Source organism: Schistocerca cancellata, chromosome 2, assembly GCF_023864275.1.
Source record: "Schistocerca cancellata isolate TAMUIC-IGC-003103 chromosome 2, iqSchCanc2.1, whole genome shotgun sequence".
NCBI classification, from domain to species: Eukaryota; Metazoa; Arthropoda; class Insecta; order Orthoptera; family Acrididae; genus Schistocerca; species Schistocerca cancellata.
In genome coordinates, this window is record NC_064627.1 from 303,753,441 (window position 1) to 303,771,221 (window position 17,781).

The window sequence follows — 17,781 nt, forward strand, 5'->3', positions numbered from 1 at the left end:
GCATAGAATGTTTATATTAAAATGCACAATTCGACATGCCAAGGAACTTTTTAACATGTGTTGGATTAGCTCTTCATGTTGATTATCTGGGTTAAGTATAAGAATATATTCATGTCTCTGGTACAAAACAAAAGGCATTCCCAGCCTGCCATACCTACTTAAGTGGCAAAGGTTGTTGCCTTATCAGAAAGTATTTCTTAAAAACAAACACACACACACACACACACACACACACACACACACACACGCATATTCACTGCTGTAATAGCTTCATTGCTGCCGGTGGCTGGGGTCCTGTATGGAACTGTAAGCCCAAGTGCTATGGATAAAAGGGCATCTTTCATCAATGACATTACCATTTAATGTATTTTTAAAGTGACAACAGTAGTTAAGAAAGTTAAGTGTAATGCAGATCCCAGTGTAAATCGTTAAGAAATATGTCAGCTGATTGAATCAGAGGTTGTATCTTTACAGAACACGTCCATAGGTGATGAAGTGATTATTTATTGTATGTTCTATGGCATATGTGTAGGTGGTGCCAGAAAAACTTGTAAATGGGCTGATAGAAGTCTGCAGGAAGAATGATTTCAAACAGTGCAAAGTATTTGTGGATGACTATCTTAAGGATGCATATTCAGCAGCACAGGTAAGAACTTAGCTATTTAAATAGTGTGCATTCTGCAGTATAGTTTGATAACCATAAGATGTTTTAATGTTTTACAACTGAGTAAACCCTACCTGAGGTACTGAAATGTGGATAAGTTATCTATTAAGAAAGTGGTGTTCTTTTTTCTTTTTAGTAGCTTTTTATGAAGTTTGGTGCCATAGCTCACTTTAACTATTATTAAAAGTGTTGCTCAGTGTTTGCCTAGAAAGTGTGTAATATTTTATTGTTTTCAAGTTTCTGTAGAGAAAAATGTCCACGCAAGAAAATTGCATAAGGAGGAGTAGCCCACTGGCATTTGGACTTTTTAAATGTATGAAGCAGTAACACATTATTTAAAACTTTACACAGTAGGGGCAGAAATCCATTCCAGTACGATTATGCCATAGGTGGTAAATCATTGGAAGCGGTAACGACCGTAAAATACTTAGGAGTTACTATCCGGAGCGATCTGAAGTGGAATGATCACATAAAACAAATAGTGGGAAAAGCAGGCGCCAGGTTGAGATTCATAGGAAGAATTCTAAGAAAATGTGACTCATCGACGAAAGAAGTAGCTTACAAAACGCTTGTTCGTCCGATTCTTGAGTATTGCTCATCAGTATGGGACCCTTACCAGGTTGGATTAATAGAAGAGATAGACATGATCCAGCGAAAAGCAGCGCGATTCGTCATGGGGACATTTAGTCAGCGCGAGAGCGTTACGGAGATGCTGAACAAGCTCCAGTGGCGGACACTTCAAGAAAGGCGTTACGCAATACGGAGAGGTTTATTATCGAAATTACAAGAGAGCACATTCCGGGAAGAGATGGGCAACATATTACTACCGCCCACATATATCTCGCGTAATGATCACAACGAAAAGATCCGAGAAATTAGAGCAAATACGGAGACTTACAAGCAGTCGTTCTTCCCACGCACAATTCGTGAATGGAACAGGGAAGGGGGGATCAGATAGTGGTACAATAAGTACCCTCCGCCACACACCGTAAGGTGGCTCGCGGAGTATAGATGTAGATGTAGATGTAGATGTAAGGTAATACAGTGTATTTTCATGAATATGTTATTAACTTTTAAAAAGAAGAGATGCTGTAATTCATTCAGTAACATGACTTATACTGTCATTGTATGAGAAGAGACAGAAACATCTTATATTAATCTGTTTAGTGGCAGGCAGTGCAGTGTAATTGTCTTAAAAAGCATTGTAACACAGGATAGTGCAATGGACTCACTTTTGGGAGGAGGAGTTAAACACATCTATCTTATCATCCAAATTCAGATTTTCTGTGGTTTTCCAAATGTAATAAGTCACATCAGGATGGGTTCTGTACAAAGTACAAGGTCATCTCAAATGACACTGATGGTAGCAAGCATTAAAGCCTTACCTTTACATGATGTTTTTTGTAATAATGATCAAACAGAAAATGTTATTGTTTTGGAGCGTAATAGAATAACATTAAATACGGCAGTTTTAATGTTATATAAAATTAGGAAACAAGCAACTGGATAAATTAAACAAATACGACAGTCCTTCACTTAAGTTGTAACTCTTTAGACATCTTCCATGTTCAACAACTAGTTTTGGATTTTTAGCTATTGTTAGGTGTTTAACTATACAAAGAAGCATACTATATTGTTTCCATTTTTGTCATGACAATAGTGTGAATTTAATTTAACAGAAAAATAGTTACAAAGAAAAAGGCTCCATACATGTGAAAATGGCAATATATTCACAGGATGTGCTTCTGTTCATTTTAGTGTATAAACTGTGCTGTTCTTGATGGTTTGACACATAGCTGGTGCACGTAAGGTGGGAAAATGTCCAAAAATACAGGGTGTCCCACTCAAACCTCCATGATTTCAAAGACCCAGGAAAAAAACCACAGTAGATAAGACAATGAAAAATGCACCACATTGTAGAGCATCTCAAAGAATTTATTTATTTATCATCAATACACCTCTACATGTGAACCATTTGTCGCATGAATAATATAGAGTCTGTATTCTATTTCTTGCCAAGTTCTTTGTAACATTTTCTCTGTTAGTGTTGCAATCACATTAGTGATACGATGTCGCAACGTAGGAATATTGTCCACTTTGGTCGCATACACGCGGTCCTTCATGAATCCCCACATGAGAAAACAAGCGGCATAATGTCGGGTGCACATGGTGACCAGGCAATGGGTCCTCTGCGTCCGATCCAACGATTGGGAAATTTCCTACCCAGGAGCTTGCGAACAGCCGTTGACCAATGCAGTGGAGCCCCGTCTTGTTGAAAAATAATATTGGGTTGCAAGTCTTGTGTCTGAGGGTACACAAACTGCTCCAACATGTCCAGATACACTGACCCATTCACTGTTTGTTCTGCAAAGAAGAACGGTCCAACAATCATGTCTTGCATTAACCTGTACCAGACGTTTGGTTTAGGGCTATCATGAATATGTTCAGTGACAACATGTGGATTTTGCGAAACCCAAATCCGAACATTATGCCTGTTAACCCTTCCTGATAGATGAAAGGTTGGCTCCTCTAGAATAAACATCTTTCCAGGAAGCTGGCATCCATGTCAATACGCTGCAGCATATCCCAGCAAATTGTTGTCAGCATGGTTTGTCGTTCGGCATCAGCAGGCTCAAACATGGTAATTGGATGTGTCTATAGGCCCCCTGGCTCAGCAGCTGTTGTGGTAGAGCACCTGAAGGAAAATTTGAAAAATAGTTAGAGTAGCTTTCCCGACCATGTTATAGATCTGGGTGGAGATTTTAATTTACCAGATATAGACTGAGAGACTCAAACGTTTATAACGGGTGGCAGGGAAAAAGAATCCAGTGAAATTTTTTTAAGTGCATTATATGAAAACTACCTTGAGCAGTTAAGCAGAGAACCGACTCGTGGTGATAACATATTAGACCTTCTGGTGACAAAAAGAGACCTTCTGGTGACAAAAAGACCCGAACTATTTGAAACAGTTAATGCAGAACAGGGAATCAGCGATCATAAAGTGGTTACTGCATCGATGATTTCAGCCGTAAATAGAAATCTTAAAAAAGATAGGAAGATTTTTCTGTTTAGCAAAAGTGACAAAAAGCAGATTTCAGAGTACTTGACGGCTCAACACAAAAGTTTTGTCTCAAGTACAGATAGTGTTGAGGATCAGTGGACAGAGTTCAAAACCGTCGTACAATATGCATTAGATGAGTATGTGCCAAGCAAGATCGTAAGAGATGGAAAAGAGCCACCGTGGTACAACAACTGAGTTAGAAAACTGCTATGGAAGCAAAGGGAACTTCACAGCAAACATAAACATAGCCAAAGCCTTGCAGACAAACAAAAATTACAAGAAGCAAAATTTAGTGTGAGGATGGCTATGCGAGAGGCGTTCAATGAATTCGAAAGTAAAGTTCTGTGTACTGACTTGGCAGAAAATCCTAAGAAATTTTGGTCTTATGTCAAAGCGGTAGGTGGATCAAAACAAAATGTCCAGACATTGTGACCAAAATGGTACTGAAACAGAGGATGACAGACTAAAGGCCGAAATACTAAATGTCTTTTTCCAAAGCTGTTTCACAGAGGAAGACTGCACTGTAGTTCCTTCTCTAGATTGTCACACAGATGACAAAATGGTAGTGGCAATATCAAAATAGACGACAGAGGAATATAGAAACAATTAAAATCGCTCAAAAGAGGAAAGGCCGCTGGACCTGATGAGATACCAGTTCGATTTTACACAGAGTATGCGAAGGAACTTGCCCCCTTTCTTGCAGCAGTGTACCGTAGGTCTCTAGAAGAGCGTAGCATTCCAAAAGATTTGAAAATGGCACAGGTCATCTCCATTTTCTAGAAGGGATGTCGAACAGATGTGCAGAACTATAGACCTATATCTCTAACGTCGATCAGTTGTAGAATTTTGGAAATCATATTATGTTAGAGTATAATGACTTTTCTGGAGACTAGAAATCTACTCTGTAGGAATCAGCATGGGTTTCAGAACAGACTATCGTGTGAAACCCAGCTCGCGATATTCATCCACGAGACTCAGAGGGCCATAGACACGGGTTCCTAGGTGGATGCCGTGTTTCTTGACTTCCTCAAAGCATTTGATACTGTTTCCCACAGTTTAATGAACAAAGTAAGAGCACATGGACTATCAGACCAATTGTGTGATTGAATTGAAGAGTTCGTAGATAACAGGATGCAGCATGTCATTCTCAATGGAGAGAAGTCTTCCGAAGTAAGAGTGATTTCAGGTGTGCCGCAGGGGAGTGTCGTAGGACCGTTGCTATTCACAGTATATATAAATGACCTTGTGGATAACATCGGAAGTTCACTGAGGCTTTTTGTGGATGATGATGCTGTAGTATATCGAGAGGTTGTAACAATGGAAAATTGTACTGAAATGCAGGAGGATGTGCAACGAATTGACGCATGGTGCAGGGAATGGCAATTGAATCTCAGTGTAGACAAGTGTAATGTGCTGCGAATACATAGAAAGAAAGATCCTTTATCTTTTAGCTACAATATAGCAGGTTAGCAGCTGGAAGCAGTTAATTCCATAAATTATCTGGGAGTAGGCATTAGGTGGAAGAGGATATAGATGAATATGAAGTGGGAGATACGATACTGCGTGAAGAGTTTGACAGAGCACTGAAAGACCTGAGTCGAATAAGGCCCCGGGAGTAGACAACATTCCATTGGAACTACTGACGGCCTTGGGAGAGCCAGTCCTGACAAAACTCTACCATCTGGTGAGCAAGATGTATGAGACAGGCGAAATACCCTCAGACTTCAAGAAGAATATAATAATTCCAATTCCAAAGAAAGCAGGTGTTGACAGTTGTGAAAATTACCGAACTATCAGTTTAATAAGTCACAGCTGCAAAATACTAACGCGAATTCTTTACAGATGAAGGGAAAAACTGGTAGAAGCCGACCTCGGTGAAGATCAGTTTGGATTCCGCAGAAATGTTGGAACACGTGAGGCAATACTGACCCTACGAATTATCTTAGAAAATAGGTTAAGGAAAGGCAAACCTACATTTCTAGCATTTGTAGACTTGCTTTTGACAATGTTGACTGGAATACTCTCTTTCAAATTCTAAAGGTGGCAGGGGTAAAATACAGGGAGTGAAAGGCTATTTACAATTTGTACAGAAACCAGATGGCAGTTATAAGAGTCGAGGGGCATGAAAGGGAAGCAGTGGTTGGGAAGGGAGTGAGACAGGGTTGTAGCCTGTCCCCGATGTTATTCAATCTGTATTCTGAGCAAGCAGTAAAGGAAACAAAAGAAAAGGTTGGAGTTGGTATTAATATCCATGGAGAAGAAATAAAAACGTTGAGGTTTGCTGATGACATTGTAATTCTGTCAGAGACAGCAAAGGACTTGGAAGAGCAGTTGAACGGAATGGACAGGGTCTTGAAAGGAGGATATAAGATGGACATCAACGAAAGCAAAACGAGGATAATGGAATGTAGTTGAATTAAGTCGGGTGATGCTGAGGGAATTAGATTAGGAAATGAGACACTTAAAGTAGTAAAGGAGTTTTGCTATTTGGGGAGCAAAATAACTGATGATGGTCGAAGTAGAGAGGATATAAAATGTAGACTGGCAATGGCAAAGAAAGTGTTTCTGAAGAAGAGAAATTTGTTAACATTGAGTATAGATTTAAGTGTCAAGAAGTCGTTTCTGGAAGTATTTGTATGGAGTGAGCCATGTATGGAAGTGAAACATGGACGATAAATAGTTTAGACAAGAAGAGAATAGAAGCTTTCGAAATGTGGTGCTACAGAAGAATGCTGAAGATTAGATGGGTAGATCACATAACTAATGAGGAGGTATTGAATAGAATTGGGGAGAAGAGGAGTTTGTGGCACAACTTGACAAGAAGAAGGGACCAGTTGGTAGGACATGTTCTGAGGCATCAAGGGATCACCAATTTAGCATTGGAGGGCAACGTGGAGGGTAAAAATCGTAGAGGGTGACCAAGAGATGAATACACTAAGCTGATTCAGAAGGATGTAGGTTGCAGTAAGTACTGGGAGATGAAGAAGCTTGCACAGGATAGGTTAGCATGGAGAGCTGCATCAAACCAGTCTCAGGACTGAAGACCACAGCAACAAAAACAGCTAAACCCTTGATAATGCCTTAAAAAGCCAAAACTAGTTTTGGAACAAAGTAGTAGTCTATGTAAATGCATCCCCAATGGAAAAATTGTGCATTCTGTTAACAAATATATAGTTGTGTTGACCACTGCAGAGAAGAACTGGCTGAAAATGTGAACAATATAGGCAGAACTCAATGTGTTGACTATGAAACATAAATACAGCACTAAAATCTGTCACTCTTCCAGAGAATAAGTACATATTAGTTAGGTGAAGAATATGGAGTCAATATGCATGATGAAGTAGGGTAATAGAATAAGTTCCTCGTCCAGGCCCTTGGAGACCAAACAGATGTCAACAGACCACCATGTCATCCTCTGCCTTGCAGTGTCAGTCAGGTGCAGTATGGAGGGGCATGAGTCAGCACTCAACATGCCCAACTATTTTGCAGATATTTGAGCTACTACTTCTTAATCAAGTAATCATGAGGCTGAGTGCACTTCATACCAACCCAAGGAAAAATACTTGGTAGTACCAGGAATCGAATCCATGTCCTTCACATGACAGCATCTACACTGAACACTCAGCTATGGAGCTGGGCAAAGGGGGATAATAGCTGTGAAAAAGTAGGAGGTGATGTACCATGACTTAAAATGTTGACCAATCTGTCTTTGATGGTTTAATCTGCTCATTTTAGTTAGCACAAAACTGTGCTGACTGAGTCGTCTTGTATGGTTCCACCTTTACTATGCCTAGTGGGTGCATAATTACTTAACATAGCACCAGTTATTATGTAATCATCTAATGATACCTCAACAGAGCTAAGCCTAGCTGATTCTTTCCACCAAACATTTGTGTAGGTATTTGCTTTGTATACTTCGATCAAAATAACTGTGATTGACAGCGGAGCACTGTTGACCATGGAAGGGCGCGATGCTGATAGTTCATCATCACATGCACACTATATGGGTTTAGTGGCAACAGCAGTGTTGTTCCATACTTACTACCTCCTCATGCTGCCTTTTAATGTGCAATATTGAGTTTGCTTTACAGAATTGTGATATCCTTGTTGCTTAATGAACATACGTCTGTGTATAAAATGATACCTTATTCTTATTATTTGTGTACTGTATCTCAGCAAAACAATGGGAATCACAGTGTCTTTTAGAATAAGCAGAATGATTCATGTTTAGTTGATGTATTCATTATGAAATGGGTGCTGAAATAGCTCTGAATCATTCATTTACGTAAAATAACCAACAACATTAAAATGTTGTAAACTGTGTAAGTACTTACCAATCACAGGGGTACTTATGCAGGGGGGTACTCCTTAATACTAAATGAGATTTACTGTGGAAATGTGGTAGACATTTTTCAGTCCAAAATATGGAACACAAACACAAAAATAAAGCCAAATTATATCTACTATCTACTTGTTGTTGATTCAGAGTCACTTTCTTTCTCAACACTGTCGCTATCTTGTCTGTGGTCCATGGAAGTGTCACTGGAATTGCACAAAGATATAATTATATTTTTGATATCACTTTCTACCCTAATTCCAGTTTTCCATGCTTCCTTGACAACCATTTCTGTTGACATACAACATCACTCCACTTCCCTGACATTATTTATGGCACTGCTTCCTCTTAACAATTTTTAAATTTATGTCACAGTGAAGCTGTTATTTGTTGCCACATAATGCTTGATCTGTGCCCAAATCATTTCAATGGCATTGAAATGGCAGTCATATGGTGGAATCCTAAAAACCCTGTTGCCACGTTCTTCAGCCACCTCATCCAAAATATACCCCTTCTTTTTCATGTAAATTGCCCAGAACTTTCACCTGTGTGGAAATATTATTTATTCTCTTTTCCTCCTGCGCCCCTCCCCCACCCTACCCTGTCCAATAGTTGGATATTCTCTTCTGTCACATTATCCATATATGTGGCAACGTACAGCATCTTGTTGGGATGAGCCCAAGTTTGTTACTCGTGGTTCTGTTCTCTCTTTATCGATCATCCGTAGCTTAGATGAACCAGCCTCTTCCTCTTCTGTGCAATATTTTCCCTTACAAACTTCGATGACAGTGTTTTTATGTATCTAAAAAGCATCTGCAGTTCTATCAACTACCTTCGTTAGAAGCAGTAGAGTTGCACCATCCTCTCTATCCTTCTTAAAATATTCATGCACACAGACTCGCATGTCTGGCCATGCAAAACGTGAGCAGATCACTGTACTTTTCATTTATCAACTATACTTTTCTACTTATTTCTGCTGAAAGCTTCAGACATCAGTAGCACAAAATAAACTCACCACACACTGGAATAAACCACACCAAACAGATCACAACAGTCAAGGTTACAGCTGCAAGCATTGTCTGCGACTGAATAGGAGCTGTAGTAGAGAGAATTGACAACAATGAATGGAACAGAAGGTACTACCAAGTGCGTTATATGGCTGGCTGTTGATATGATAACAGCCCTGTAAACAACTAGACATCAATTATTTTCTTATTCTGATCCAGATATAGTATTTGTGAGGGTGAATTCTTGTGACTTGCATTCTTGTGACTTGTCCTCTGTATACAATAACCAATGCTTCCCTAAGAAGTCCATCAGAGATCACATACTTGGCACATCAATGTAATTGCTGCCATTCACCTGATACCACAGTAACCTTTTCACAGTTGTTCTCTATTCTCAGTTTACAACCACAGCAAAATTTGCTGTATTTACATCCAAAATTATGCTTGTAAGAATGATGCACTAAATATTGAAGTGTGCAGTTCATTACATTAAAATTTTGCCTTCTTTGTTTTGTGAATCAACATACTTCCTTGAAATGGTGTTTTACCCTTCTCAGATATTAACACCGCCAATACTTTTGTGTAGAGTTCAGACATTTTCTTCTTGACGTATAACAGTGGGGCGACTCAGCAAAACTGCAAGTTCATCTCTCACATGCCACAGAAAACAGCACGAAACTCTAAATAAGATATGCTTACATCATGGTGTATATAATATTTTGCATTAATTTTTTTTTGTGACGTATCTACTCTGATCCCACTAGTGCCCACTCTGTGTCACCCTAGTTGCACAATGTCGTTCTCATTCATCTGTGCTCCAGTTGCTTTAGTCTTGGCATGCAACATATTGTATATTTGATACTGGTTTCAGTTCCAGTTAGTGCTAGCAAATATCAGGGAATGTTCCACCTTATAATTATAGCACTATTTTTAACACTTTGCTCTTTGGACGTCAGCTACAATTGGCATTCATGTAATGGCAAATGCATCAAGTTGCTGCACTCAGGATAAGAATAATTGTTGTCAGAAACTGTCAAAAATTAATTGTTGAGGAAGCACACTGAAGGCAATAGTTGAAAAAGTGCTAATGGTATCAGGAATTGTGTTTTCACATATTCTTGGGTGGTTCTGTGAATTAGGGCACAGAGAAAGTGCATAGAACATTGTTGTTTTCAAATAGACTCCATCTGCTACATGGCACCACGTAATACCATAATTTGTAATGTTTGTTTTTGTTGAAAAATTATCTGTGACTGCCAGAAAGAGTCCCAAAGAACATTATATTACACACGTAAAACTCACAGTATACAATAGCAATATGAGAGGACTATTATGTTTGACACGGTGCTTTTTGCCACCCTCTCACACGAAATATATTGTTCATACAATTCTAACACCCCCTTTGAACATATATTTTGTGGTTTGCCTTCACAAGCTAAACCAAATAGCCCCACAATCTTTTCAAACTTCTCTTTGTCCAAGGGTATTGTCAGAAGGTCAGCCAACATGTCTCCTTTGCGCAAGTAGTCCACGATGATGCTATGTCGCTCTATGTGGTCCCGAATAAAATGGTGCCTTATATCAATATGTTTTGTCCTAGCACTAGTGACAACATTTCTAGTTAGATTAATGGCTCCTTTATTGTCTCAGAAGATCGTTATAGGTTCCACGATGAAATTGGGTTCTGTTTCACATATTAATGTTCTGAATCACAATGCTTCTTGTGTGGTGTAAGATAGCGCCATATACTTGGCCCCTACGGTACTCAATGCAACAGTTTTAATTTAAAGCAGCAGCCAGTAGTGGAGTGCCTATCTCCCAATTCACTCCCCCAGTCCACATCATATTCTTGCTTTGCATTACCTGCTCTATGGTATCTTAATTTGTGGTTTGAAGTTTCTCTTTGATATCGCAATATCCTTTTCACAGCTTTCCAGTGCTTTTCCTTTGGGTCTCTGCAATATCTGCTCACTGCGTTGGTGGCAAAAGCAGTGTCAGGTTATAACATTTGAGACAAATATAACAGACTCCCTACTGCTTCTAGATGTGGAACATTCTTATCACATTCCATCTGTCTCATTTGTGTTTAACTTCACTCTTACTTCCATTGGAGTAGTTATGGCTTTACAATCACTCATGCCAAATTTCTTTAAGATTTTTTCTGTATATGATGATTGATTTATGCTCAATTCTTGTCACTCTTCATCATTAGTGATCTGCATACCTAAATAACATTTAACTTCTCCCAAACCATGTACCTTAAACTTGATTTGCAGTTGTTTCTTAAAAACTCTCATTTGTCTTTAATTTTCAGTCAGGATAAAGAAGTCATCTACCAATATTGCCATTATTATTATCATCATCATCCCTTCTCTTCCCCTTTTACAATATATACTGGGATCTGCCTTAGATTGCTTCATAATCATATTTATTAGAGTTTTAAATTAATGATATGGTTATAATAGAAGGAAACATTCCACGAAGGAAAAATATATCTAAAAACAAAGATGATGTGACTTACCAAATGAAAGTGCTGGCAGGTCGACAGACACACAGACGAACACAAACATACACACAAAATTCAAGCTTTCGCAACAAACTGTTGCCTCATCAGGAAAGAGGGAAGGAGAGGGAAAGACGAAAGGATGTGGGTTTTAAGGGATAGGGTAAGGAGTCATTCCAGTCCCGGGAGCGGAAAGACTTACCTTAGGGGGAAAAAAGGACGGGTACACACTCGCACACACACACATATCCATCCATGTGGATATCCATCCATGTGGATGGATATGTGTGCGTGTGCGAGTGTGTACCCGTCCTTTTTTCCCCCTAAGGTAAGTCTTTCCGCTCCCGGGACTGGAATGACTCCTTACCCTCTCCCTTAAAACCCACATCCTTTCGTCTTTCCCTCTCCTTCCCTCTTTCCTGATGAGGCAACAGTTTGTTGCGAAAGCTTGAATTTTGTGTGTATGTTTGTGTTCGTCTGTGTGTCTGTCGCCCTGCCAGCACTTTCATTTGGTAAGTCACATCATCTTTGTTTTTAGATATATTTATTAGAGTTTTATGTAGACATAGATTCCAGCAATGTCCACTCTGTTTAAATCCATAAATACTTTTTTGCAAACACCAAATCTTTTCCCTTTCTGATCTGGTGGAATGACATATATCTCCTCCACATATTTTCCATTTAAATATGCTTTTTACACCCGTTTGATGAATTGTTAAATTTAGTTTTGCTGCCAAGGCTAAAAGATATCTAAGTGAGGCATACTTGACTACATGTGAAAAATTTTCTTTGTAATCTACCCCTTTTTTTGTGAATATCCTTTTATTACAAGTCGTGCTTCATATCTTGCTGATGAATTTTTGGGGCTCTTTAAAGTGAATACCCATCTTGCCTGTAAGGTTTCTTATCTGCTGGCGTATTTACACATTCAAAGGTTTTGTTCTGAGATAAAGATTCCAATTCCCTCTCCATTGCTTCTTTCCATTCTAGAGAGTTCAGGCTGCTCGTTGCTTCTTCTGATGTTGCTGGGTCATCATTGAAAGACTGGGCTGCATACATCTCAAAATCCAGATATTTTTTCAGTTTTGGTATGCAAGAAGAATGCCTTACATTGTTCTCTTCGTTTTGTTCGTCCTCAAACTCATTGTCATCATAAATAATCTCCATTTGCCTTTGACTGTCCTCTTCCTGTTCTTAGCTTTCTCTTCCTTCACATAGGGTTTCACTCTCGGAACTAAGTGCAGTTAACTTAGTAGTCTTGCCCTCTTCAGAGTTCATTCTATTTTCAAAGAATACTACATCTCTGCTTGTAACTATCCTTTTAGTCAATAGATCCATTAATCGATAGCTCTTTGAATTCTCACAATAAGTGTCTGCAATATGTGGCCTATCTATCATAATTATTGTTTACATATAAATCAGTTTTGTTATCTTTCTGATTTATTTTTTCTTCGTAACTTTTTACTATTATATTTCAGTTGGCCGTTATCATTTGTTGTGAGTGGGGAGTCACCCTGCCTCCATACAAAATTCCTAATACCATTTTTTCATCACGATTTTTAGAACTGATCAAGAGAAATGCACATACATTTGAACATTGGTATTGTCGTATTTAAATAACATGCATTATTAAAATTACTCAAATTATTATCTTTATTTACATGAAATTGCTCTCTTTCATTGCAGTTATTTTCCTTTGCAAAACCGACTCCAGAGGTCGCTAGCCACTAGGGTGACCAACATGTGATAACAAATAAATTTCAACTACACAAAAACATAATATGTTCTTGGAATGGGTAGCAATGGAGATATAAAGGAAACCACATACTTTGCATACTTTTATTCTGTTACGTCATACAGTACCACATTGTGGGGTAACTCCACAAACCAAGAGAAAGTCTTAGAGTGCAAAAGCATGTAATAAGACTCATTTATGTCGTAAATTCAAGAACAGCATGCCAAAACATATTCAAAGAATTGCATATGCTAACTATTGCTCCCCAGTATATATATTCCTCAATGAAGTTTGCTAAGTAATATGTCTCTTTCTTCCAACCAATAGCTCAATACACACTATCAGTACTAGGAATAAAAACATTCTGCATAGAGACTTGCATGTGTTATTTTACACCATTGCTGCTGATCGGTACAAGAACAGAGCATTCGTGGGTCGCCAGTACTGGTGGAGAAACAAGTAAGTATTTCTCGTCTTGTGACTCCTCTAGGTGCGTAGACTTTATCATTCTTTCTCTGCTCCTTGCATTCCTGTGAGCAAAACCGTCTTCTTTCCATAGAAGAACAAACAGAAAAATGACTATATGTCAACAGCAGTATCAAATACTACACAAAAAGTATAACAGTTATCGCTGACAATGTATACAGGTCAGTAATGGATCTAGGGTGATTAACAATAAATTGCTCTAATATGGAAGATCAGAGAAATATTGGAGAGTTCATCACTCCAGTATCTACCAGGCTGCTTCCAATCAATGCTAACCCATTGCCTGCTTCTGCCAGTAGGTGGCTTACGTTCTGTAATTGGCAGACTTTGCTTTGATTGACAATGTGATTCTTATCTGCTCATACGATAGTCAATTACTTTGTCAAAAGAACATATCCCTCAGAATCAGACTTGCGATCAGGACGTCTGGGGTTCATGTCCCCATATGTCATATAGATTTATGTTTCCCACAGTTTTCCTACAGGGTGTTTCAAAAATGACCGGTATATTTGAAACGGCAATAAAAACTAAACGAGCAGCGATAGACATACACCGTTTGTTGCAATATGCTTGGGACAACAGTACATTTTCAGGCGGACAAACTTTAGAAATTACAGTAGTTACAATTTTCAACAACAGATGGCGCTGCAAGTGATGTGAACGATATAGAAGACAACGCAGTCTGTGGGTGCGCCATTCTGTACGTCGTCTTTCTGCTGTAAGCGTGTGCTGTTCACAAAGTGCAAGTGTGCTGTAGACAACGTGGTTTATTCCTTAGAACAGAGGATTTTTCTGGTGTTGGAATTCCACCGCCTAGAACACAGTGTTGTTGCAACAAGACGAAGTTTTCAACGGAGGTTTAATGTAACCAAAGGACCGAAAAGCGATACAATAAAGGATCTGTTTGAAAAATTTCAACGGACTGGGAACGTGATGGATGAACGTGCTGGAAAGGTAGGGCGACCGCGTACGGCAACCACAGAGGGCAACGCGCAGCTAGTGCAGCAGGTGATCCAACAGCGGCCTCGGGTTTCCGTTCGCCGTGTTGCAGCTGCGGTCCAGATGACGCCAACGTCCACGTATCGTCTCATGCGTCAGAGTTTACACCTCTATCCATACAAAATTCAAACGTGGCAACCCCTCAGCGCCACTACCATTGCTGCACGAGAGACATTCGCTAACGATATAGTGCACAGGATTGATGACGGCGATATGCATGTGGGCAGCATTTGGTTTACTGACGAAGCTTATTTTTACCTGGACGGCTTCGTCAATAAACAGAACTGGCGCATATGGGGAACCGAAAAGCCCCATGTTGCAGTCCCATCGTCCCTGCATCCTCAAAAAGTACTGGTCTGGGCCGCCATTTCTTCCAAAGGAATCATTGGCCCATTTTTCAGATCCGAAACGATTACTGCATCACGCTATCTGGACATTCTTCGTGAATTTGTGGCGGTACAAACTGCCTTAGACGACACTGTGAACACCTCATGGTTTATGCAAGATGGTGCCCGGCCACATCGCACGGCCGACGTCTTTAATTTCCTGAATGAATATTTCGATGATCGTGTGATTGCTTTGGGCTATCCGATACATACAGGAGGCGGCGTGGATTGGCCTCCCTATTCGCCAGACATGAACCCCTGTGACTTCTTTCTGTGGGGACACTTGAAAGACCAGGTGTACCGCCAGAATCCAGAAACAATTGAACAGCTGAAGCAGTACATCTCATCTGCATGTGAAGCCATTCCGCCAGACACGTTGTCAAAGGTTTCGGGTAATTTCATTCAGAGACTACGCCATATTATTGCTACGCATGGTGGATATGTGGAAAATATCGTACTATAGTGTTTCCCAGACCGCAGCGCCATCTGTTGTGGAAAATTGTAACTACTGTAAATTTGAAAGTTTGTCTGCCTGAAAATGTACTGTTGTCCCAAGCATATTGCAACAAACGGTGTATTTCTATCGCTGCTCATTTAGTTTTTATTGCCGTTTCAAATATACCGGTCATTTTTGAAACACCCTGTATATTAAATAAGGCATGATTTGCAGGCTGTCATTCATCTAAAAAGGTCAGATGCTTTAATTTTATTTATGCTCTGTTTTAGCTTGATGCCATAAATGTACTTCAAACTTCTTTTATTTTCATTGTAAATTTCTAGCTTAAATTTTTTTCAGTTTTACTAATATGTTTTAATTGATGATGTATTAAATTTGAATTTACCCTAAAGAAGCCCCACCTTAGGGTCATAGTGTGATCGGAAATAACATGAACTCAGACCCCCCCCCCCACTGCTGCCCCCTCCCATGCCTCCCTTTAAAGATTGTTCAGTTTCAAGGTAAATGCTGTATCGAAGAGAAGTGTGCGTGTATATTTTTGAATAAAATGTGTAGTACATCCTGTAATCATGTTTGTTTGTATCCAAAGGTGGCATAATGTTGATTTTCAAACATAATGTGTACAATTACATAAAACACAATTTGTACAGGAAGTTTTGTGCTTTCAGTTGCCATTACTCTCTCTCTCTCTCTCTCTCTCTCTCTCTCTCTCTCTCTCTCTTTGCAGGAAGGCAGGGGTTCTATGCAAAATATTCACAGAATATCTAATTTATTTTCTTTTTTACCTTCATAGCTCCTCGAACAGCTGAATGAGGTGGTAATATCACATATGGAGATGACAGATAAACAAAAGGCTTTAACTTGTGATAAAATTGCTGTGAGTATCTCAAATAAAAAAATTATTATTATTATTATTATTATTTTTTTTTTTTTTTTTCCAAACAAATTAGATTTTTCGCTACTTGTATTTCATGCTGATTTACATTTGTTGATGGTAATGAACTTTTCCTTTATAGCTATGCACCTGGCGCTTGCAGGATGGAGCCAGTGAATATCTGCAACTGCTGGATCTTGGCTGTGCCCTCATAAATACTCTTCAAATGTGAACTGTTTTTGCTGTTATTAATTTTATTTACTAAAACTTGTTTAGGTACTTCAATGTGAAATTGTCTTATACAATAAATGCCATGTTTTTATCTTTTACTATAAAACGCCTTGATTATTTCATATTGCACTATGTGTTACTGCTGTGAATACAAGCCATAACTGTTTGTATTTGTTGCTGAATGCACAAATGTGCACAAGAGGGCTGTGAACTTGTGTTGCAATACATTAGTCATAACGCATTCATTTTCTGATTGTCAGGTAGCATTAACTGATGCTATGGACAGGAAGGAACACACACAGCTACTTTAGAGAGTAAGTGGTCACAGCAGCCTTTAATGATTACAGTTCTTCTTAAATTAGATAATATTATGTAACCTATTTGTTAAAAAATTAAAACCAACCATAAAAAACGAAACTAGTATATTATTTGATTTTTTCGGGTTTATTTCCATATTAGGACACTGTGAAGACTGTAATAAGGCAAACGTATCATTAAGGTAAGTAGGATAAAGTTCTTTATGGGTACTACTAGCTAGTCAAGCAACTCATTTATCAGTGTAGTGCTGGAAATTGGAGACAGTTCTGTACATATGTTCTCCACATGTCTAAGAGCCACAGTCAATATTTGCTACTACAGATAATGTAATTGTGAAATGTAAACAGTTTAACAAAAAATTAGAATCAACATTTACCTCACTTTAAAACAATGATTCCTGTAATTTGGTGTAGTGTATTCAGTCTTTGATACATTACCAGAGACACTTTATGTAACACAGGCTATCAGCAAAGCTAAACATTTTAAATTCATACTGACGTGCAGGCAAATCATTGTCACAAGTAGCACATTCAGTCTGTAGAATGGAACTAGATTTCTGTCTACATAATTCATCACAGCATTACTGGAACTGATGCACACAAAATTTCTGTAGTGTGCTTAGTTTCATTTTCTTAAGTCATCTGGTCAGAATTATTCCAGAATATAATGCAAATCATATGTAAGACTTTTTTTTAACTTCAAAACAAATTGCAGGAATGTTAAC

At 38.8% G+C, this 17,781-nt stretch overlaps 1 protein-coding gene across 1 annotated transcript in view; it reads left to right on the plus strand.

The window, feature by feature from the left end:
- LOC126161684 (replication factor C subunit 4) overlaps positions 1-16,845 on the plus strand; it is a 61,401-nt gene extending 44,556 nt beyond the window's left edge. The window contains exons 6-8 of the mRNA XM_049917697.1: positions 533-646; positions 16,428-16,511; positions 16,651-16,845. Of these exons, the coding sequence (XP_049773654.1) occupies positions 533-646; positions 16,428-16,511; positions 16,651-16,740 (288 nt within the window). The 3' untranslated portion in view covers positions 16,741-16,845. The remainder of the gene's footprint in view (positions 1-532; positions 647-16,427; positions 16,512-16,650) is intronic.
- Positions 16,846-17,781: the final 936 nt, after the last annotated feature.